The sequence below is a fragment of the Saccopteryx leptura genome, chromosome 7 (genome assembly GCF_036850995.1).
Source record: "Saccopteryx leptura isolate mSacLep1 chromosome 7, mSacLep1_pri_phased_curated, whole genome shotgun sequence".
Classification (NCBI taxonomy): domain Eukaryota; kingdom Metazoa; phylum Chordata; class Mammalia; order Chiroptera; family Emballonuridae; genus Saccopteryx; species Saccopteryx leptura.
Genome location: NC_089509.1, coordinates 95,477,589 through 95,501,053, shown reverse-complemented (window position 1 = coordinate 95,501,053; position 23,465 = coordinate 95,477,589). Strand labels below are relative to the sequence as shown.

Below are 23,465 nucleotides of genomic sequence, written 5' to 3'. Positions count from 1 at the left end.
AGAATAAACTTGTGCACTCACAAACTGTAAACCTACTTTTGCCCCTCCCTGTATTTTTCACGTAGCAACATAACTCTTTTGATTTAGTAAACATGGTTTTCTTGAGATTCCTGGACTCAAAAGTTTGTCTTATGAAGTCAAACTCATTTAACATATTGCATGTTTCATGCATAACTTTTTTAATGTTTTAAATTAAATTTTACTTAACAGAAACATGTAAAATACTCATAGTAGTTCACTGGTATTCCACTATAAATATTGTCTGTCATTAGAATTTAAGGGAGAGACTCGAGTTTCATTCATTGTTTGTAACAGGTTATGAGGCAGAAAAGAGCACACACAGTTCTGAGTCATTATAGCAATTCCTCAGCATCACTTAGAATTCTCACTAACGTGGAGTATAACCATTTTCTTTTCACCCAAAGCTTCTCACACTCATTTGTTTTCATTGTGATTTCATAAGATAGAAGACCCATTTTCGTAGATATCGCTCTTCATTTTGAAAGACTGAAAAGGGACTAGTCAAATCTCATCACGTCCGTGGCCTTAAATAACTTCTCTCACTCTATGTCATTTTAAAAGTCTTTCTCCAAGGTGACTTAAGCCAGGACTTTTTTCTTTGTTATCAGAAACTGTCCTATAACTGTTACATTCTCTGATTCAGTTTTCAAGAAAAAAAAAAAAGTCTTAATTATTTTTTTTTTCTTGCAGACTTTGCCTTCAAAAGAAACACTGTTTTTAAATACTACACAAACGCCTTGCCTGCAGGCAGCTTCAGCTTGGAGTAGCTGTGAACACCACTCTGAGTCTCAGATGCTGAAAGAACACGTGGCAGAGTTAGATTCCTCTTTCCATCCTGTCCTATCATTGCCATCAGGTAAGCCTCCTGGGATTCCTGTTAGTCTGAATACTGTCTGTGGTGAAATCTAACCCAGTAAATGCAAGGAATCTAATGTAATTTAGTTATCAATTATTCTGGATATTATAGCTAAACAATTTTCATAGAGAATTAAGTTACATGCTGACTTAATGTCCTGTCTTTGCAAGTGATTCTTTACAACTTTGGAAACCATTGTGATTTACTTTGGGGAATAACTAGCTTTTGATCTTTTGAGTGTTAAAATTCTAGCACTTTATTGATAACATGGCTATGTTATTGAAATGTTTCTCAGTAAGTCATTGTTCATTTTCTCATGTGTTATTTTGTAAGGAGTTTTCCCTGACATATAACATTCCTCTATTTATCATTAATCAGCATTGACTTTCTTGGAGAAAATTGTCCATCTTTAGGTATAATCAATTTTGTGTGTGTGACAGAGTCAGAGAGAGGGACAGATAGGGACAGACAGACAGGAAGGGAGAGAGATGAGAAACATCAGTTCTTCATTGTGGGTCCTTAGTTGTCCATTGATTGCTTTCTCATATGTGCCTTGATCTGAGTTCACACAGCAGATTGAGTGAACTCTTGCTCGAGCCAGCGTCCTTAGACTCAAGCTGGAGAGCCTTGCTCATACTCGATGAGCCTGCGCTCAAGCTGGCAACCTTGGAGTCTCGAACCTGAGTCCTCTGCATCCCAGTCCGATGCTCCATCCATTGCGCCACCGCCTGGTCAGACTAGGTATAATCAATTTTTGAACCCTAAGAGTATCTATTAGCCACAACTAAGTAGATGAGACAAACATTCCACATCCCTAGGTGGTGTTAAGATTCCAGTTGTTTCTGTTGGAACCTTTCCAGTCTTACCTAGGAACTAAAATAAATACTGAGCATAATAGAGAGGAAACATTCCACACACCAGTTAATTCAGGTCTTCACTTTTTAGGAAGAGACTTCAAATGGGCTTTTGTTTCCTTTTCAGCTTTTGGTTCTAATCATCCAGGGACTGCTCATTTTTGTAAAGCACTAGTTTTGTACTTATCCCTGCCCTGGACCTTACTTTGGTTTTTACCAGTATTAGAGTAGTTTCTTAAGCACACCATATTTTGAAGTAAGTTCCATCTTTGAGGAAACCTAATAATGGAAACTAATAAATTTAACAGTAATGAAGCCAACATTTGGTCTTATCACACACTGGTGCCTATTAGCACATGAGTTTCTTGTTTCTTACACCGCTATGGTAACAGGTGCTGTTGTTGTCTTTTTCTTATATAGCAGAAAAATCAAGGCTTACATATGTTCCTCATCCAAGATTACACAGCTAATAGTGATGAAGGCAGGATTTGACTTGAAGTAGTAATTCTCCAGAACCACACTAACCTTTACACTTCACTGCCTGTTTTCTTATTAAATTTGTTTCTGATATAATCCTGAGAGCTAGTATAAATATCCTTCATCTTAATCCTATTATATTCCCTCTAATAAGTTAGGATTATCTTCCTCACCTACTACTAATTAGGATTTATCTTGTGTTCATTTAATAAAAATCTGAATGCCTACTGTATACAAGATACTAAGTAAGAGCTAGGAGTATAAATACAGATAAATACCTCAAGGTCCTTGCATTCTAGTTTAAGACAACTGAAATGTAAACTAGTACGTATAATAAAGTGTTAGGAAACATTTTGATAAAAGCCCCACAGGTCACAGTATGAGTACTAAGGAAGATATGTGGGTATGTGGGTGGAACCTATATCATGTTTTCTCACAACTCAAGTGTCCAAGAACATTAGTAGAATAGGTTATAGTCTTTATAAAGTGACATTTCTTTGGAGAAACAAGTATGTTTTGGTAATTGGAAATATCAAAATCCTGAAATGTTTAAGCAGACTCCACGATAATTACTCATGAACCCCATTTGTTTTCATATTTTTCCCACATTTGAATGTGGATCTGCCATTTATATGCACTTGAGAGAGAGATGCTTTAAAATCCAGATCCTTCCTAGAACTATCCTCATTTACGCATTCATTTTTCTTAAAAGTGAGTACCTCCTTTCAGTAGCACCATGTTCAATATATCAACTGCTTTATAAAATATTTGTTATTTAGAAAAAAGATTCGGTGTCTCTTAATGCTTGTTAAGCCCTGGCCAGATAGCTCAGCTGGTTAGAGCATTGTCCTGATATGCCAAGGTTGCAGGTTTGATCCTTGGTCAGGGCACATACAGGAGCAGATTGATGTTTCTGTTTCTCTCCCTTCCTCTCTTTCTAAAATCAATAAATAAAACAAATGCTTGGTAAGATAATTTTATTTTTGCATTCTTGATTTTAAAAACTCCTGAAATAGAGGTGAAACATATATTACTACTCAGTTCCTCTTTTGGTTGTGAGATTATAGATTATAAACAAGTGAATTGAATGTTTTTTACTTTCCATTGATTTGAGACAGAGACTGCATCAACTCGATTTTTTCACTTAGGTGTTCCATTTAGTTGTGCATTTGTTGATTGTATCTTGAGTGTGCCCTGACTGGGATGCGACCATGACCTCTGGGCACTGGGAAAGTGCTCTATCCACTGAGCCCCCAGGCAGGGCTTGACTGTCTTTCTTTAGAGAGAGCTAGTTTGTCTAGGTTTTAAAATTTGTAAAGATTCATTTTGAGATTTATAATACTGGTAAACTAAGAGAATGTAAAAGTTGACATTTTCATAAAATGTTGCATCAGAATTATTGTGGTTTTTCCTTCAAGTAATTAAAACCATGTAATAACATCTTTTGGAAACCTCATTGTTGCAAATTCGAAGTTGTGGGGGAGGAGTGGAATGGTCTTAAAGAGTCAGCCACATTTGGTTCTGTTTTACTTAAGACCTTTTGGATATATTTTTTTCTCATCTGTGAATATTTATAACTTTGTTCATCTTATGTTCTATTTTAGTTATTCATCATTAGCATTTGTTTATTTAAAACACGTGATCAATAACTCTATAAGACCACTACCAATGTTGTGAGTTTTGCCATTTCTGAGGGTTGTGATTTTCAAGCTTTTGCTTATTTGCTAAGTGTATGTGCTATTTATAGAAAGAAAGCAATCATAATGAATCTATAAAGAAGAATGCTAACTGAAAATTTTTTTACTTCATTTTTCCAGATGTACCTCTTCATTTTCACTTTGAAACATTGTTTAAAAAGACTGAAATAAAAGGAGATCTTGCTGAAAATAAATTTGTAGGAGACTGTATCATACCTCCATCCCCTGGTATGTTATTTACAAATCTTGCACACACCCACACACACACACACTCTCTCTCTCTCTCTCTCACACACACACACACACACACACACATATATATATACCTTTTATATCTTTCATATACTTACTACTTTTACTTTTTAAGGGAATAAAATTTAACAAAGGAATAAATGTAAATCCTTAATTATTCACTTTCCACAAATCTTACACACACTTTCAAATAGCAAATACACAGGAGTATTCCTAATAAGAAATGTAGGATACTTACTGAATGAAAATTACAAAATATTATTGATAAACATAAAAGGAAATTTAAATAAATGTGGATAAACAGCATTCCTGAACAGTAAAATTAATAAGGATATCAGTTCTCCCCATTGGTTTAAATTTTTAATGCAATGTAGCTTGAAGTTCTAATAGAATTTGGTTAACTTAACAAAGTAACTGTGAAGGCCACCGAGCAGAACAACTGGGACGATAGAAAAGGAATCCCTAGAAAGAGGACTGAGAGAATCTAGCACAACCACATATGGACATACGACAAAAATCTGTAATATGTAGTTAGCTTAGATTCCATTTTGCTCACCTTTAGGAAAATAGATCCATGAACCAAACTAACAGCTTACACTTTATTATCTAAGGGAAGAATTTAAGTCAGTGAGAAAGTGGAGAACTATTCAGTGAAAGTACTGTTAGTTTGGGGGGGAAAGTTTGTATAGTTATTTCATACCATGTATCAGAATAAATTCTAGCTGGTTCAAGCATTTTAAATAAGAAGCTAAAAGTATACAATAAAACTTGAAAAATTATAATGAAACATTTATGAGTACTCTGAATGGGATGGGAACATTGTCTATGCTTGGAAGCAATCAGAAAGAAAAAAGTCATACAAAATATTTTACTTCTAAGAGGAATTATTTCCAGAGGAAATAATATCCCCTTAACAACTCAAGAATAGACTGAATGCCTATTAAAATTGGAGTTCTGAAATGTAGATTTTAAAATGTTTGAAAGAAACAGTAGCTTTTATATGTATTTACCAGTTATGACTTAGAATATGTATAGGAATGTTATCCTAGACACACTGACAATGATAATATGATACATCTAGGATTAAACTTAACAAGGACCTACAAGAGGAAAATATCAAAAATTTACTGAGGAACATAAGATTATGTGCCTATTATAGAGAGAAATAACCTATTCCTCAGTTCAAAAGGCAGATACCATTTTTCCCCAAATTAATTTATAATTTTTCTAATTAGAATCACAGAGGTATTTTTCTTTTGAAACAGTTATTCTGAAGTTGATCTCAGAAAATATTGGGTTTTTTTTTCTTTTTCCAAGTGAGAGAGAGGAAATAGACTCCAACATGCGCTTCCGACCAGGATCCACCCGGCAAGCCCTGTCTGGGGCCAATGCTCTGCCCATCTGGGGCCATGCTCAAAACTGAGCTGTTTCTAACATCTGCGGTGGAGGCCCCATGGAGCCATCCTCAGTGCTCAGGGCTGATGCACTTTAACCAATCGAGCCATGGCTGTGGGAGGGGAAGACAGACGGGGAGAGAGAGGGAGAGGGAGAGAGCAAGAGAGAGAAGGTAGAGTGGCGAAGCAGATGGGTGCTTCTCCTGTGTGCCTGACCAGGAATCAAACCTGGAACATCCACACACTGGGCTGACACTCTACCACTGAGCCAACCAGCCAGGGCAAAAATATTGCTATTCTGAAGTTTATCTTAGAGAGAAAATATTGAATAGTCAATAAAATATTTAAAAGATCAATGAGGTGCCAGATATCAAAATGTATTATAAAGCTATAATCATTAAAATATTGTGATGTTTATAGAAGCCAGATGAAGGATATTAGAAGGCCTAGAGACAGACCAAAGGACTCATTTCCTATCAGTGTGGAAATAATAGTCAAGAAATAATTCTTAGGAAGTATTCCTTATGTGCCAGTACTGGCTGAAGGGCTTTATATTTATTTGCTTTAATCTGTACAACCCTGTAAAGTAAGTATTATATTTCTCCTTGACTAACTTTCCCCACATCACAGTTGAATAGTGGTAGAGCCATGATTCAAATCCAAGCTGTCTGGCTCTGAGTGCATGCTTTAAAAAACTTAGTCTCTTGGCCCTGGCCGGTTGGCTCAGTGATAGAGCGTCGGTCTGGCGTGCAGAAGTGCTGGGTTCGATTCCCAGCCAGGGCACACAGGAGAAGCACCCATCTGCTTCTCCACCCCTCCCCCTCTCCTTCCTCTCTGTCTCTCTCTTCCCCTCCCACAGCCGAGGCTCCTTTGGAGCAAAGATGGCCCGGGCGCTGGGGATGGCTCCTTGGCCTCTGCCCCAGGCGCTAGAGTGGCTCTGGTCGCAACAGAGCGACGCCCCCGGAGGGGCAGAACATCGCCCGCTGGTGGGCAGAGCTTCGCCCCTGGTGGGCGTGCCGGGTGGATCCCGGTCGGGCGCACGCATGCGGAAGTCTGTCTGACTGTCTCTTCCCGTTTCCAGCTTCAGAAAAATACAAAAAAAAACCAAAAAAAAAAAAAAAAAACCCAAAAAGCTTAGTCTCTTTTGTAACTGGTGGCATTAAATAATGACATTTGGGAAAAGATAAAATGAGAACTCTACTTTACACATTGAAACAAATTTAAGATGGATGGACATTAAAGTACACTCCAGGTGAATTGAAGAGTTAAATGGTAAAAACTGTCTTAAGGATTAGAAAAACTAAGCGTATTCAGTGAGTGCTTATGTGCTAGACTACTTTTCTGGTTGCATTAATAAATTGAAATATTATAATAATCAATTCTGGTAAGACTCTGGTTAAACTAGGACCCTCATATATTTGAGATACTATTGGCAATTGATACAGAGCCTTTTGACAAGTATTGTGAATCACAACACAATGCCTTTTTTTTTAAAAGCTTTCTATTGATTTGAGAGGGAGAGAAGGGGAAAGAGAGGGAAGGGAAACGGGGAGCGTAAAGAGAGGTGAAGAGAGACAAAGCATCAACTCATTTTTCCACCTGGTTGTTCTACTTAGTTGTACACTCATTGGTTGTTTCTCGTATGTACCCTGACTGGGTATTGAAACCACGACCTCGGTGCACCAGGATGGCACTCTATGCACTGACCCACCTGGCTAGGGCTCACAAGGCCTTTAAAGTGTGTCTTTTTTGCCTGACCTGCGGTGGCGCAGTGGGTAAAAGTGTCAACCTGGAACACTGAGGTCGCCGGTTCAAAACCCCGGGCTTTCTTGGTCAAGGCACATATGGGAGCTGATGCTTTCTGCTCCTCCCTTCTGTCTCTCTCTGTCTCCTCTGTCTAAAATGAATAAAGAAAATCTAAAACTAAAAAAAAAAACCCAAAAAACACAAAAATCGTTTATTTTAAAGTATGCATTTTTTAAATAAGACCATGGTGGGGGTGGTGTGGGGGGGCTACTTGTATAGTTGCTCAAAATGAATAACTAAAATGTCAACTGTTTTCTGATCCAATAAATCCATTTCCAAGAACCTAGTCTAATCCTAAATATGAAAGAATCCTTTAAAAAGTGGGAAACAATTTAAAGAGCATAATAGGGATTTGGTTAACTATCTAACATAGTAGAATGAATATACAGCTTTCAAAAATACCTTAAGTTCATATAAGGGTGGAAACATCAGAGAATGTTAAGTACATAAAAGGATAAAAATGTTTAACTTCTATGTATAGTAGAGTTATAACCATGTAAAAATGGTTATATCAGTCAATCCTTTTAACAGTCAAATGCAATGTATGGGCCTTTGGGAGATCCTGATTTGATCTCAGCTATATATACACACACCCACGCAACCAACACAAGCACTTTTTGAGCAGAAAAATTTGAATTTGAACTGGATGTTGGATATTAATGAATTGTTAATTTTGTCAGAGGTAATAATGTGATTACATAAATACATTTTATCTGTTAGAGATTCAAGCGGATATATATATATATATCATATATACATGTATATATGGGATGCTTTAAAATATTCAGCAAAAAAATGGTGGGAGAGATGAAACAAGATCAGTTGCCAGTTCATAATTTTTTGATGCTGAATGATAGGTACTTGGGAGTTCATTCTCCTATTCTCCATTTGTTTTTTGTTTTTTTAATTTCCCACAGTCAAGTTAAAAGAAAAAAATGAAACCAGTAAGGACAAGTAACACTTGTCTGTGCTTAGGAAAAAAGAATAAAGACATAATGGGAAAAATAGGTTACACTCTGGTTCTTTTTCATGATATAATTCTACTCCTTCGAATTCATCCTGAGACTAAACTTACAAAAATAGGAAAGATATGTGCATGAAATGATTATTTTAAGAATGTCCACAGTAATGTCCTAGTTCAATTCTCAGGGCACACAGGAGAAGCGACCATCTACTTCTCTCCCCCTTCTCTCTCTTTCCTCTCCCTCTTCCCCTCCCACTGCCAGTGGCTCCATTAATTTGAGCACCAGTCTCAGGCACTAAAAATAGCTTAGTTAAATTAAGCATCAGCCTTAGACAGGCGTTGCTAAGTGGGTCCTAGTTGGGGTGCTTGAGGGAGTCTGTCTCACTCTTCCCCCCCTCTTAAAAAACAAAAACATATATCCATAATAGAAATAATATAACAAGCTCTCACAGGTAGGGAATAAATTATATTGTCTCCAATTTGAGAAATTTTAGGCAACCACCTGAAAAAATAACAATGAAGACATTGTCAGATAAAAAATATATGTATATTCAAATAAAATTATTACATTTGATATATGAAATATGATTGAAAGGAAATATATACAGGGGGTCCTTGGGTTTCAACAGTCTCAACTACGTTTTGAGTTTACAACGCTCACTCCCATAAAAATGTCAAAAAATTAAGATATGAGTGTTTTGACTTATGCTGTTAGCATCATACTTACAGACTATGTGGGTAAATTAGTCTGGTGGTGTGCAGCGAAGACTACGCAGTAACGTGGCTTAGGAGGGAGCTGTCCTCTAGTATGCTTACCTATGCCATCTTTGGCTTAGTTGTGTTTTTATATTCTAGATTATGATTTTACAACTGTTAGGATAGGTAAGTGACTTGTGCTAGGGTGTGTCTCAACTTACACAGAAATTCAGGTTACGTACATCACTGTTGTAGAAAAGGAACAGTGTCGTAACCTGAGGATCTCCTGTAAAATGAAATTATATACTGTGAAATAAGTGAGTGAGGTGATTATATTTATTCTAACATTGCTTTTATCTGACTTAAAAAAATAAGGCAGTGTAAATGTGTTACACAGTTTCAAAATGCTAACATGTGACTTGTCATGAGCCACAGAATTAATGTCTTAATAATGTAATGAAATGTTAGTAATGGGAACTTAAGAGCTAAAAATAGGACATTTGAGGTAAATGTTATATTGGGCAAATCAATGTTTATTTATAGACCAATTTCTCTTCCCCGACCAGTCACAACCCAATAATTGAGCATTGATTAGGTTACATCCTATGTAAGTGTCTTAAATAGCTAGCTAATCATTAATTTTTGTTTTACTGTTAGTGATTTCTAGGAGAATTAAGTAAAACTAGAATTCAATATTTATTACCTACTATGCCATGTGGACTGTTAAGTGCTAAAGAATCAAAGGTGAATCAGGAAATCAAAGAAATTCCAATGTAATAGGGGGAAGCAGACACAATTATTGAGATGTGATAGACACACATATAATAAAAATATTCTAAAGAGGGAGTGTGTACCTACCTAGGGAAAGACAAAGGAAGGAAGGTTAAGGATGATGGGAAAAGGGTAGGAGGAACTTTAGTAAAACAGTGATGTATAATTTAGAGAAAAATGAAGCGTTCAAATTATTGCTTTTCAAACTTCAGTGTGCAGATTACTTGAGGATATTGTTAGAATGCAGATTCGGATTCAGTAAGTCTAGAATGGGGTCTGAGATTCTGCATTTCTAACAAGGCCCTAGGTGATTCAAAATGCTACTGGCCCATTTTAAGTTTCAAAATGCTAACACATGACTTGTCGTGAGGCCATGAAACAGTGTGATATGTTCAAGCATACACAAATGGCCTAGTGCTTGCATAGGGCAAATCGTGTGAAGGTAAGTAGAGGTATGATCATGTGCTTGGCCAGAGTGAGGGTTTACCTGGACTGTCCATTATAGTTGGTAGTTGTGACAGCACTGCTGACTTCAGGTAACAAGTAGGGAAATGACAAATTGTAGTAGGTTGAAGAGTGAATAGATGATTAGTGGCCAATAATGAGATAATACTAAAGCCAAGTTAAGGGCTGTACTCATTAAAATATTCAGTCATGAGAGACAATGGAACTGTTTCAGATACAAGAAAACTTGAGCCCTAACAAACGAATGGAGAGTGATCAGACTTTTCTATAAAGGATATCACAGGAATTAGTGAAATTTGAGTAAGGTATTAATCTCTTGATTTTGATCAGTGTGGCTATGTAAGAGAAGCCCTTGTTTTTGGAAAATACATATGGACATATATAGGGGGGTGTCATGTCAGCAACTTAATTTCACTGGAGTTCAAAAAGATAAAACAAATGTGATATTAACATTTGGGGAATGTGAGTAAAGGATATACAGGACTTTGTGCTTTTGCCAAGTTTTCTGTCTGAAATTATATCAAATTAAAGCTTATTACTTTCAGGGTGTACAAATGAGAGGAATAAAGCCAGAAACCTAGATCTCAGCCTTATTCACCCCTCACATTCTTATTTTTTCTGAATAATTTTAAAGATTTTATTCATTTTAGACAGAAAGGGGGAGGTAGAGGCAGGAAGCATCAACTCCCATATGTGCCTTGACCATGCAAGCCCAGGGTTTTGAACTGGCAACCTCAGCGTTGCAGGTTGACGCTTTATCTATTGCACCACCACAGGTCAGGCCACATTCTCATATCTAAACCCACTTTCAACGCAGTCTTATGTTTCAAATCTGCTACTCTATCATCCCTACCATTCAGTCCAGCTTAATGACCCCATATCAATTTGTATTTCCTTCCAGTCCCTGTACCAAGTGATTTTTTTCAAAATGTAAACCTAATGTCACACCTACTCCCCAACCCATTCCCTTTAAGTATATGGCAGAAGGAATATTCATAATAGAGAACCCCTACCTACATAGGTTGGCTCCTGCCTGTTTGTTGTTCATTCTACTACTGCTGCAGTTGTTGCCAATTTTACCCTGCTCCCTTTTGCCTTCATACATACCATTCTTTCTTCCCCTTGCTATCTGCTATTTGTTATATTTGAAATCTATCACTTTATCTGAGCCTTTCCTAGAGTTCTTACTCTCGTTAACTTCTCATAGTACTTCTGTGTCCTGTCTCACATTAGTTTCAGTTTTTCAGATAATACCTATAAACTATATCACGGGCAGGGACCACACTGGTTTTTGCTCACCATTGTGTCCCCGGGGTATAACACAGTGCCTGGCATGTAACTGGATTTCCATGAAGTTATTGAATGAATACGTGAAAAGGAAGGGAAGGCAGGAGGCAGGAGAAATGCTGGGTCAAGTTGTTTTAGGATGGAAACCAGGAGAGGATTTGGGAAAACAAGAACCCAAAGGCTGGGAGGGTTAGAAATAGAACAGATGAAGAGAATGTGTGGAGTTAGAGTCTGAATTGTCATATATTCCTTACTGTTTCAAGAGTCCATTGCAACCTTAAAAGAGAAAAAAAATGGTAAGTGTAAAGAAAACTTTTGAGTAAATTTCAATAAAAGGCATCACCTTAATGGTTTGATAGACTTTCGCAAGACAAGGAGGGTGGTGAGTTGCTTTTAGAAAAGGTGAATTGTCTGGAATTTGCTTTAAAATACTCCAAAACATTTCTATTAAAACAAGAGTTGGAGCTATTGGAATACTTACATGTGCCAGGTACATATTCACTCTAAAACCTCTTACACCTTTTTCAAAATGAGTTTAGGATTATGTCTGCTGTTTTGCTTTTTATCTAAGATCTTTCTCTGTATTCCTTTTTGGGGGAGGTAAGAAATCTTGGAGGCAGCCTTACCCACACAGCATTCTGGTTCTGTTTTTAGTGTTCGTTTCCTGATGAGCTTGAACACTTGGCATATTGGCATTCTCCGCACATCCCCCTGGAAAGTGTGTCTGTGCCCACATACCTGGTGGCCCAATGTGGTCATGGCTGTAAACGCTCTCACACACGGCAGGTGGCCTTGGAGTGTGGTGGTGCAGACACTGCTTAGTCTGGTGTTTATTTTTATTGTCCAAAATTTAACTCTCCAATGCCTCCTGTCCTGCTGCCTGGTAACTTTTGGGCTATCTTCTTTATGTACTGTATGATTTATGCTTATTTTTTTTTCCCCACTTGACTTTCAAGACTTTGAAATCTTAGGGTTAGTATCATTGATTGTGGATGGTAATTTTTGGCTACCATTTCTTGAAATATAGCACCCCATTCATTCTCTAATTTCTCCTGTTATCCCATTTTGGTTTGTCTTTTTTTTTTGTATTTTTCTGAAGTTAGAAGCTGGGAGGCAGTCAGACAGACTACTGCATGCACCCGACTGGGATTCACTTGGCATGCCTACCAGGGGGCGATGCTTGGCTCCTCTGGGGCATTGCTGTTGTAGCCAGAGCCAGTCTAGTGTCTGATGCGGAGGCCATGGAGCCATCCTCATAGCGCCCAGGCCAACTTTGCTCCAATCCAGCCTTTGGTGTGTGAGGGGAAGAGATAGATAGAAAGGAAGGAGGTGGGGAAGGTTGGAGAAGCAGATGGGTGCTTCTCCTGTGTGCCCTGGCCGGGAATCAAATCCTAGACTTCCACATGCCCGGCCAAAGCTCTACTGCTGAGCCAACTGGCCCTTTGTCTCACTTTTTATCACTCTATATTCCTGAGTTGTGAAATTCCTCTTGAACCCACTGATTTTGCTTTCCAGCTGTGTCTAGTCTATTAATCAGCCCAGTTAGTGATAATTGTTTTTAACTTTGAAAAAAATTATCGTCCATTTCTAAGGTCTCTCTAGAGACATTTTGTCTTTTTCCTTGGTAATGCATTTTGTTGGAGACTTGTTCATCTGTACTTTGTGAACTATTTCTTGAGATAGTTCTTCCATTTGTTTCACCTCATTTATGGTGTTGGTATTTGGACTTTTGCAGTCTGGATTGTGCTCTCATCTTTAAAGTGGCCATTACCATTAAGACTTCTGCCACTATTTGTGCAATGCTTTTCATGGAAAGGGTAGAAATTAGCACTTTAAACTTTTTCAGAGGCAGTTAGGGATGGGCGGGACATTTCAAAGTGAGGCACATGGACATGCCATATCTCTCCATGTCTCTGCTGAAGGCTCAGATTTTGCCTATTAAGATAGATAATGTCTCATCAATCAGCCTGGATGGCCTGTGGGCCTCTAACAGTTGCTCCAGATAACTGTCCTGCTCCCAGTTTCCCTCTCCTGGCCTAGAATCCTACTAACGTTGATCACATTTTTGTGACAATACTTTCCAATGTGTTTATGCACTGACTTTGCTCCTCAGTCTAATTCCATGTGGTATCCTTCAGAGAGTCCTTATAAATTCTACTCCACTTACAAGTTCCTTTTTTTGCTTGCTAGTATGAATGTATGTGCTGATAAGTGCCATGTCTATAAAACTTTTTCATTTTTATGGTGCTCTGCAATCTTGAAATCAAGAATCCGAGTTGTTGGCAGGCCATGTTGTTGGGTTTTTTTCACTGTAAGATTTTGACACTTCAGCCTACATATTTCTTCTATTCCTTTCCACATTTCCAAATCCTTCAAAAAAGCAGTCAATTATATCAATCTACTGGAAATATGGGATTCAGATAGATAAAATCATGAAGAAACTAACATTTATTCAATACTTATGTCAGCTATCCTTCTAATTCCTGTAACCCTATTTAACAAATAAGGCAACCAAGGCACAGAGATAGTGATTTAAAAGTTTAAAATTTTTTCATTTCTTTCAAAAAGTGAAAGAATGGTGGCAGGCACTGTCAGAGGATGCTGAAATCTGTGTTCTCAAGAGGTCTCCCAAGAGTCTTGCGATTCTGTAAAATTTTACTTGGTCCTGAATTATTTCCATATTTAAGGGTAAGCAGGAACTAACTTAAGGATTTAAATCATATCCAACCAAGACTTAGAGTTTGAAACAATCTTCTCCTTAACATTTCGTAATTTAGAAGACTTTGAGAATAGATCACTTTCCTTTTCATCCCCCTCAACTAATGGAGCAACTATAGCAGTGGTAGTCAACCTGGTCCCTACCTCCCACTAGTGGGTGTTCCAGCTTTCATGGTGGACAGTAGTGGAGCAACCCAAGTATAAATAAAAAGATAGATTTAACTAGAGTAAGTTGTTTTATAAAGATTTATTCTGCCATACTCAGCAAAAATCCGACATAAAGTACTTGGTAAGTAATTATTGTTATATGCTTTAACTTGCTGTAACTCTGCTTTATAAATTTTATAAAGTAAAGTTACTTCCCTACTTTATAAATCACCATTACTGTGGAACCAGTGGGCAGTTAGAAAATTTTACTACTAACAGAGATACAAAAGTGGACGGTAGGGATAAAAAGGTTGACTACCCTTGAACTATAGGAAATTGGACAACTCTGAAGATATTTTTAAGGAATCTTATTTTCAGGTTATGGGTACTCCATCTTGGTAACTAAGTATTTATCATATGTAATTTTCAATGGCATATTAATATTCTGCAATGTTGTAAGTAGAAATACTATCATGTTCATTATCTTTTTAAGGAACTAAAACTGCATATTTCCTTCCTTTCCATTTGTTTTAGTACATAGTACTTCTTTGAATCAATGGAAAAATGGATATTCTCCTACATGCAAGCCGCAAATACGATCAGAATCTTCTGCACAGCTGTTACAGGGAAGAAAGAAAAGACACTTGAGTGAAACAGCATTAGGTAGGTTATAAAGAGGAGAGTACTAAAAACTGAAAATTCTGATCTCCAAGGAAGCCCTGCTTTATGGAAGTTTATAATCCAGTAGTCACTAATTATACAAAACATCCATGATCTATGAACACTAACAGCACATTCATGTAAACAATTCAGAACTGTGTGTAGACTGTGCATCCACCCAATTTATGGCAATGAAGGATTTATTTCCTTTGTTCCCTGACTGGAGATATCTACTATGGTCAGGACTTAATCTCAAAGGTAGTATTCTGGACTACAATCATGTTAGGACAAGGTAGACATACAGAAATTTATCACCATTTCTGGTACCTGCTGTAGAGGTATTAACTCTGAAGCTTCCTCAGAATTTTGAGAAACTGGAGGAGATTCATTTAAGGTAACACAACCACCAAGACCAAGTCTTTAGGAATTTAACTGTTACAAGATGAGCTATAGAGATATCATTGAAACTAGGAGTCTTCTATGTAGTAATACAAAGTGTGATTGTTATGGAGATTTGAGACAAGAGAGTCCCCACAGTTATTGCAAATAACAAAATTAACTGAAAAGATATATATTAAATAGCAAATTATAAATCTTTGAGTTTGTTCATTGTTCCAGTAGATGTAACACTACAGGGTAGGGCAAAAGTAGGTTTACAGTTGTTCATATGGAAAAGAATACAATCATTAATAAACAAGAATAAACTGTTCTGCATACTCACAACTGTCAACCTACTTTTGCCCCACCCTGTTGTTATACATCAGTAAAGTATTCCCAGATGCAATGTCAATATGCCCAATAAATTAGCAACTAATTATATCTAAGAATATAGGACTATAATTATACATGAAGGATTTAACACATTTATCACCAGCTCTAGAAATCCCACCAAAACAGAACACGTCATTATATGATAATCACAATCTGATCAACTAGTGCAGTACAAAATTAAACTCCCACCCACAACTAGAGATTTCATTACATTTCTTAGCACCTCAATCTTAAGACAACCAAGTAACCTAGTCTTTGAGGAATGTTCAAGCATATATACTGAAACAAAGAAAAATTTTATTCTCTTAATAAAATGCATTATGAAATACAAATTACCTAAAATGTAAAATGTTTAACTTGGATTGATAAATGTAAGTTCAAGTTTGATGGAAACACGGGGATAGGAGAACGAGTATAATGCTCTAGTACAAAGAACTAGATAACTGTAAAGTACAGGACATCTGGTCTAGTCTCTTTAGTAAGTACCATGAAAAAGGAAGCATCTGAAAAACCTCCTAGACAAGAACTAATTTCAATATGTGGATCCTGATTGGAAGAAACTATATAAAGGACATTTTTTAACAAGTCGAAATATGAACTGGGTATCAGATTTAACATTATACACAGGAAAATACTTTTTAAGATCCACAATAAAATAAACAAAGGCAGTATATAAATAGTTAAGTTATATACATACTCACTAACAGGGAACCAAAACAAATGGAAAAAAGGATTGTGAAAGACACAGAAAATACAAAAAAGGTAATAAACTTATCCTATGAAAACAAAAATTTCATTCATAAAATAAAAACAGGATGCTATAAAAATATAAGAGAAAATGAACTCTGATTAATTAGTACTTCAAAACAGAAAAAATTTCAAAAATTAATGGTCAGAAGATCAAGCTAAGCAAATCTTCCAAAAATATAACAATGTATAAGAATTGTCATTATCCTAGAAAATGGAAATTGTAGGTAAAAATTTTTTTTATATGAGTTTAAAAAAATAATAAAACCAATAAACAGAACAGAAAGCACATGCTACCTAATTAGGAAAATAACTCTAATATCTGTAAGTCACGTTAATGTTTGACATTTTCATTGTTTATTTCCACGGCAGGACAAAGAAGTAGAATTGATGACCTGGCTTTTCCACGCACAGAACCAGAATCCCATAGCAATTTTACTGCTGTTACTAATGTCAATGTTATATCAAGAACCCCAAATTCATCACAAGTAGGTGTTCTGTATACTGAATTCTAAAATGTATAGAATTTTAAAACTGGCTGATTTGAAGGAAATAATGTATTTTGCTAATTAAAAGCCTTATTTACTAGTATATATTAGCATATTTAGAACTACCTTATTAGGAAGCAATAAATGTGATTAAACTTTTTTAGTAGGAAGCTAATTGTTCATTTATCCCTGGTCATGGCTTTTAATTGTTAAAAACAAACTTTATTACAATCATCCCTCCTTAATATGAAGCGAAATATAATCATACTAGTAAGAATCCAGCATTTGTATTATTGTTTTTTATGTGGTCAGAGTAGAAGTCCAAAAGGTGGGAGGGTTTAGAAAAAAGTGTGACGCTCAGGTACAAGTAACACATAAAGATTGTTAATAATGATCTTTACTAATGACTCACCAGATATTTTAGTCTTCCCCAATAAAAAGTAAGTTTGTTGTGATCATTTCATTGATATTTAGGGTACTGTAAATCTAGTAGCCATGGCCACAATCACAGCCGCCTGGCCCGTGCAGGTTCACATTGGATTCAGACAGATGGTAATGAAACAATAGAGCCAAGAACTGATGGGCCATTAGCTTTAATCCTAGCTTGCACCCGGCAGGTAAAAAACACACACTGGGCTCCAAAACCCACTCATTCAGCGCTCACAAAGCTACTGACTTATCCGAGTTTCCTAGAAACAAAGGTGTCTACCTCACTGGTCTTATTCACCTCTGTTCCCCATCTTCTCTCTACACAAACTGGCATCTCCTTCAACACTCTGCCATCGTGGCTGCTTCTCCTGGCCTCTTCCACGTGGCCTCTCTCTGCTCTCCTCTCTGTTCTCTCTAATGTTAATCTCAGGAACCCATAGAGAGCAAGCTCCCGGTCTGCCCCCCTTTATAGTCTAGATTCAAAACCTTTAATGCAATATACAAACAAGGAAGTCTCTGATACAAAGTCACTTATCTGAGGCATAATGGGATTCCTCATGAGAGTGCACCACCCCACATCAAAAAGGGTGGGAAAGGCTTAGTCCCAAAACCAAGCCCCAGGCTACAAGGATCCTGCCTGCCCAAAGCCCACCCCCAACACACATTAATATAATCACGCCCATCCCAAGCAGGAAGGGCAACTAATATCATCACCTGGGAGACAGGCTTCCACGTGGGCAGCACCATCTTCAACAAAGTGAGCATAATATAATTTATCTGTCCAACAGGTACTTTTAGTAATCTTTTATAAGTTTTGCATTTTAAGGCATTGCTACTTTTTATGGTCATAAAAATAGGTTTGTATGTGTGCCTACTAAAATGTATGCTCTATAACTGCCACAAAAATAAAAATTGGTTGGTCTACAGAGGCAGATATACTTTCTTGCTTTTCTCAACATTTTATAGGCAGATTTTTAATAATATACTTAAAACAGGTATACTACCATTGTATCTTTATATAACTCAAGAGTATAGTCATAGTAACTAATTACTGCTATAAAACTACTGCAATCCTCTTTTGCTGCAGAATACTGCGCGACGGAGACTGCGAAGTGAGAGCTCTTATGACATAGATAATATTGTGATTCCCATGTCACTAGTGGCCCCAGCTAAGTTAGAGAAACTCCAATATAAGGAAATACTTACTCCAAGGTATGTATACTTTCATGTTTTTATTTTCTTCCTTCTTTTTCTTGAATCAATTAAAATTTTTAGAGTTATATTTTTAATTAATGAAAGGAAGATACTTCTCTCCCCTTCCTCTTACTTGTGTAACAATGAAGGGAAAATAGAGAAAGCTTTACATTACTTATGCTGAAAAAAGTACCCATATAGTATCACAACTTTACTTCTCAGATTTTAGGAACTGGGAATTCTAAGACTTGCAGTCTTTTTCATTTAGTGCTTAGTTATGTTAATGGCACTAAAAGGTACTTTAGAAATGTAAATAACTACACTTTCACTAATAATTGCTAAAGAGGTTTATACAAGGTTGCAAAATGAGTTCAAGAAAAGCAACTACCTTTGCATGGGATATTCACACTGTAAGACAATAACACCCACTGACAACAAAAATAAGATTTTGATGTATTGCCAAGCAATACACACATTAGATGAATGGGAAGGCCTAGAAAGACATCATGGAGGGAGAAGGTAACTGTATTCACATAGGAGGCTGTATTCACCAAATGGATTTCGACAGGTGTGCTAGGCTCAGCCCCGACTGAGGCTTTGTGTAAGGCAATAAAGGGAGTTAATACTAGAAAAGAAGTTAGAACTAGATTGTGGTGATTCTTGAATGCCGTACACAGAACTGCTTCTTACTGGCAGGGAAGTTAGTCATTTTATTTTAAGCAGTGATGAAAGCAGTTTCTTAAGAGTATGCATCTGGCATCAGGAAGTATGTAGATAGAGGATGAAAACAGAGACATGAGCTGGGTGACAACTCCAGAAATTTCTACTGCTCTCTATTCCAGCTCATTTCTAATTCTCTCATTAATGATTACTTTGAGGTATTAAGAACACTTAACACTCTAGGAGGTATTATGAGAATTACTACAGAGAATGTTGATATATTCTACATAAGGATTAACATTATTTGTGGTTAGGATGTCCTACAGCAACAATGATTTTCAATTTCAGTGGTAGGCTGGAGGTATGGTTGAAGATTGTTGTTTAATATTAAGAAATTTTGTGATCCAGTTATTGAACTCAAAGAGGCCAGGATGAAAGTCTTCACACAAAGCATTGATAAATGCTACAAATTGGGGCATTGGTTTGTTTGTTTTGTTTTTCCCTGAGCCAGTTTATTATCGACTACTGACTTAGAGCTTTTTGAAATTGGTTTGTATCTTCAACAGCTGGAGGATGGCTGTCCTTCAGCCTCTGGATGAATATACTATAGGTGAAGAAGAGGTAAGTTGCCTTTCACTTACAGAATAATTGTACTTTATATGTTATAAAGTTTGCCTAATTTGATATTTGAGAAACAGAAATATAACCCCCTCAAGGTATGGATTTTTTTTCACTTATGAAAACAAAGTTCTTCATTAACGATATTTTGGTAAGAAAAATGTGTTTCACCCTGGCAGGTTGGCTCAGTGGTAGAGTGTCTGCCTGGTGTGTAGATGTCCCAGGTTTGATTCCTGGTCAGGGCTCACAAAAGCACCCATCTGCTTCTACACCCCTCCTCTTCTTGCTTCTCTCTCTCTCCTCCTCCCCTCCTGCAGCCAAGGCTCAATTAGAGTGAGTTGGCCCCAGGTGCTAAGGATGGCTCCATGGCTTCTGCCCCAGGTGCTAAAAAATGCCTCCTGTTGCAACAGAGCAAGGGCCCCAGATGGTTAGAGCATCACCCCCCCCCCCCCCCGTGGATCTGGTCAGGGCGCATGCGAGAGTCTGTCTCTGCCGCCCCTCCTCTCACTAAAATAAAGTTTTTCTGTAAACTTAACTATAAAGACAATGTATAAAAAAATAAAAGAAACAGGAAGTAAACATCTGCTTACATGAGCTGTTAAAATACTGAATTTATGTGAATCTCTATACTCATTCCCCATATTAACTCATATTTTCTTGCATGAGATGTAGTCCTAATATCAAGCCCACCATATTCAAATCTTGGGAACAAATTGGAATTTGGAAAATTTTGAATTTTAGAAAAATAATGTAGTACATACATCATGTAATGCATCTAAGGAGTCTAGGGCAGTTCTCATAATCAAATGTTACTATAATGAAGTATATATTGATAAGGACGTAGAATAGCCTCACATCATTTTAGATCAGGTTATATCACCAATGAGTTATGAAAATGTGTTTTTCAGAAATTTGGAATTGCAGGAAAGAGACTGTGGATTTATACGGGTAAAACATTAAGACAAGAACAACATACTGTTTAACCAAACAAATTCCGAAGTGATATCGAAGATAATTGTTTCTATAACAGTCTATGCCCACCAATCGTGTTTTCCAACTACCAAAATTTATTCTAAAGGCCTTCCCTCATTTCATTAACTCTTTCCTGGTTCAGTATGATCCTAGCCAGGAAACCCAAATTCTTAATAATAAACAAAGTCTTAAAATCCCAGTTTAAGTCATTTGTTTAATTCTCATTTATCACAGTGTTACTTTTCCTGAATGTTGTCTGTAAATGAAAGCATTGTAAACTTATCTGTATTCTAGGTAAGTGTTCAAATGTGAACCAACAGTAAAAAAATATTTTAAAAAGTTTTAAATTCTCTTTCTAGGAATTTGAAACTCTTAACATTTGTTCTATTTAGAAAGCATTTCTTTTAGACTTTTCTTTCTATTCTCTTGATGAAGAACTGACCTCTGGTCTCACATTTCGAAATGTTTCTGATAAAAGCAAATCTTTTTATTTCTTAATTCCAGAAAGAAGATCTTTCTGATGAAGTCTTCTCCCTTAGACACAAAAAATATGAAGCGAAAGAGCAAGCCAGATGGTCACTGTGGGAGCAAAGCAAGTGGCACAGAAGAAACAGTAGGCAGGTGTTATACATTTAAAACCCAAAACTAGGGAATCCATGTGGGATCAGTAAAAATTTTGTGTGAATAATGATGGGATCACTAAAAAGGGAATAAAAGATACTGTATAACATCAACTATTTGTGTACTAGGAGGAACACACTGTATATACTGAGCTTACACTCAAAATGTAGTTGGGTTAATACACAGTGATGAAATGAGTTTCTCTATTTTACTCCACTCTTCTACCTCTTGCTCACTGTCAGCCTCAGAAATGGATTTAACTGAGCAAATAATGTGACAGTTCTCCCTAGATAAAGGAGGTCTTTTCAAAGTATCTGTAATAGTGGACCTAACACTAGAGGTTAGAATTTGCGTAATCTATTTTAACATAACCACTTAAGAAATATGTTTTCCTCATAAAAGAAATTCCCCAAAACAACCGTCTAGTCTAAAAAGCACATAGTGTAAAATACTTTGAGAGAAGAAAAACTGTAAAGATCAAGAAAATGTCATTAATCATTTTCTGAGAGGAAAAAAGGGCAAACTAAATAAACTCTATACTTCATAAAATACAGTTTAAGTCTTTGAGATAACATCAGGAAGATCAACAGATGCATTTTTAAACATTTTTGGAGCAGAAATGTTTAAAAGAAAAGCTACATAGTTAAATTGACTTAGTAACATCTCGGGTTGTTCATAAAATGTTAAGACCTCAAGAAATATTTTCTTGATTTTCTTGCTAGAGCTTACAGTAAAAATGTTGAAGGACAGGACTTACTTTTGAAAGAATACCCTACTGACTTTAGTGGTGGTCAGCACTGTGCTGCTGAAAGTCCTCAGAGCCAGGATCTGAGTGCACACAGCTCAGCTGCAATAAACGAAAGTCAAGAAATCAAGGTAAGTGTTACCATGACTAGTTAAACCTTTTAACTACCTTTTATCCTTTTAAAAACTTGTAACAATTGCTTGTTGCAAATTAAGGATTCATTATGCAACAAATTAAGTACAACAATCTAGTATAGAAAGTTGGGTACAAATCAGAGGATCTATACTCCCAACATTCTAGTTTCACCACTAACTATAAACACTATATATCCTTTCATGGAACACACCAGCACCTGCACCTAATCCCACCTACCCATTTATCTGTTAGGAAATGAGGATTCTATCAAAGTTCCATTACAAAACAATCTGAGTAAAGAGAACAGCACCTAGAAGGACTGAATGTTAGCTGCTCTTTATCTTTATTTGTCTCCCAAGCCCCATAGATCCAGTTCTAACCTCAAGGAAACTGCATTCTTATTCTTTTTTTTAATTTAGCAAATTAAATTTAATGGGGTGGCACTGATCAATAAGAGTGCATAGGTTTCAGGTGAACATTGCTATAATATTGGAACTGCTGATTACATTGTATGTCCTTCACCCGAAGTCGAAACATTTTCTGTCACCATACATTGTTCCTCTTTACTCCCCTCCCCACTGGGGACTGTCTTCTAATAATATATCTATAAAGTTCTTGTACTTTTATTCATAAGCAGGTGTTGGAAAAGAGGAACCATACCTAGAATGGAGAAAGTGGAGACAATAGAAATTAACAGGCAAGTTGTAGAAAGCTCAGAAGGAAAAGCCAATAGGCTTCTATAATTAATGGATGCAAATGGAGATGGTGAAGTGTAGAAATAGAAGATCAAAACACTGCTAAAGGGGCTGTCCCAAGTGCTCCTAGGCTGATAAGGAAAACCGGTGTCCTGTGGCACATTTCCTCTTCATGGAAGAGCAAAGTGAATGAATCAATTCCCCAAGGACCGTAAACAATTCTCAGCACGTTCCATTGGGACTAGCTGGATACTTAAATTCAGATGAAAATGTGTACGTTTATGTGCTAAAGAACAACAGTTATTACAAAATCGAAAGTCACAGA

The 23,465-nt window shown here is 36.7% G+C and overlaps 2 protein-coding genes across 3 annotated transcripts in view; both read left to right on the top strand.

Annotated features, from left to right (window-relative positions):
* ACADL (acyl-CoA dehydrogenase long chain) overlaps positions 1 to 23,465 on the top strand; it is a 711,748-nt gene that overhangs the window by 142,930 nt on the left and 545,353 nt on the right. The gene's annotated exons all lie outside the window — the stretch shown is intronic.
* Positions 1 to 23,465, top strand: part of KANSL1L (KAT8 regulatory NSL complex subunit 1 like) — a 119,045-nt gene that overhangs the window by 93,836 nt on the left and 1,744 nt on the right. Inside the window, exons 7-14 of one of the 2 annotated variants that reach the window (XM_066346535.1) lie at positions 712 to 877; positions 4,026 to 4,133; positions 14,940 to 15,068; positions 16,956 to 17,071; positions 18,588 to 18,712; positions 19,921 to 19,971; positions 21,448 to 21,561; positions 22,288 to 22,441. In XM_066346535.1, coding sequence (XP_066202632.1) covers positions 712 to 877; positions 4,026 to 4,133; positions 14,940 to 15,068; positions 16,956 to 17,071; positions 18,588 to 18,712; positions 19,921 to 19,971; positions 21,448 to 21,561; positions 22,288 to 22,441 — 963 coding nt within the window. Of the gene's footprint in view, positions 1 to 711; positions 878 to 4,025; positions 4,134 to 14,939; positions 15,069 to 16,955; positions 17,072 to 18,587; positions 18,713 to 19,920; positions 19,976 to 21,447; positions 21,562 to 22,287; positions 22,442 to 23,465 lie in introns of both variants that reach the window. The other variant, XM_066346534.1, reaches the window with a different exon arrangement.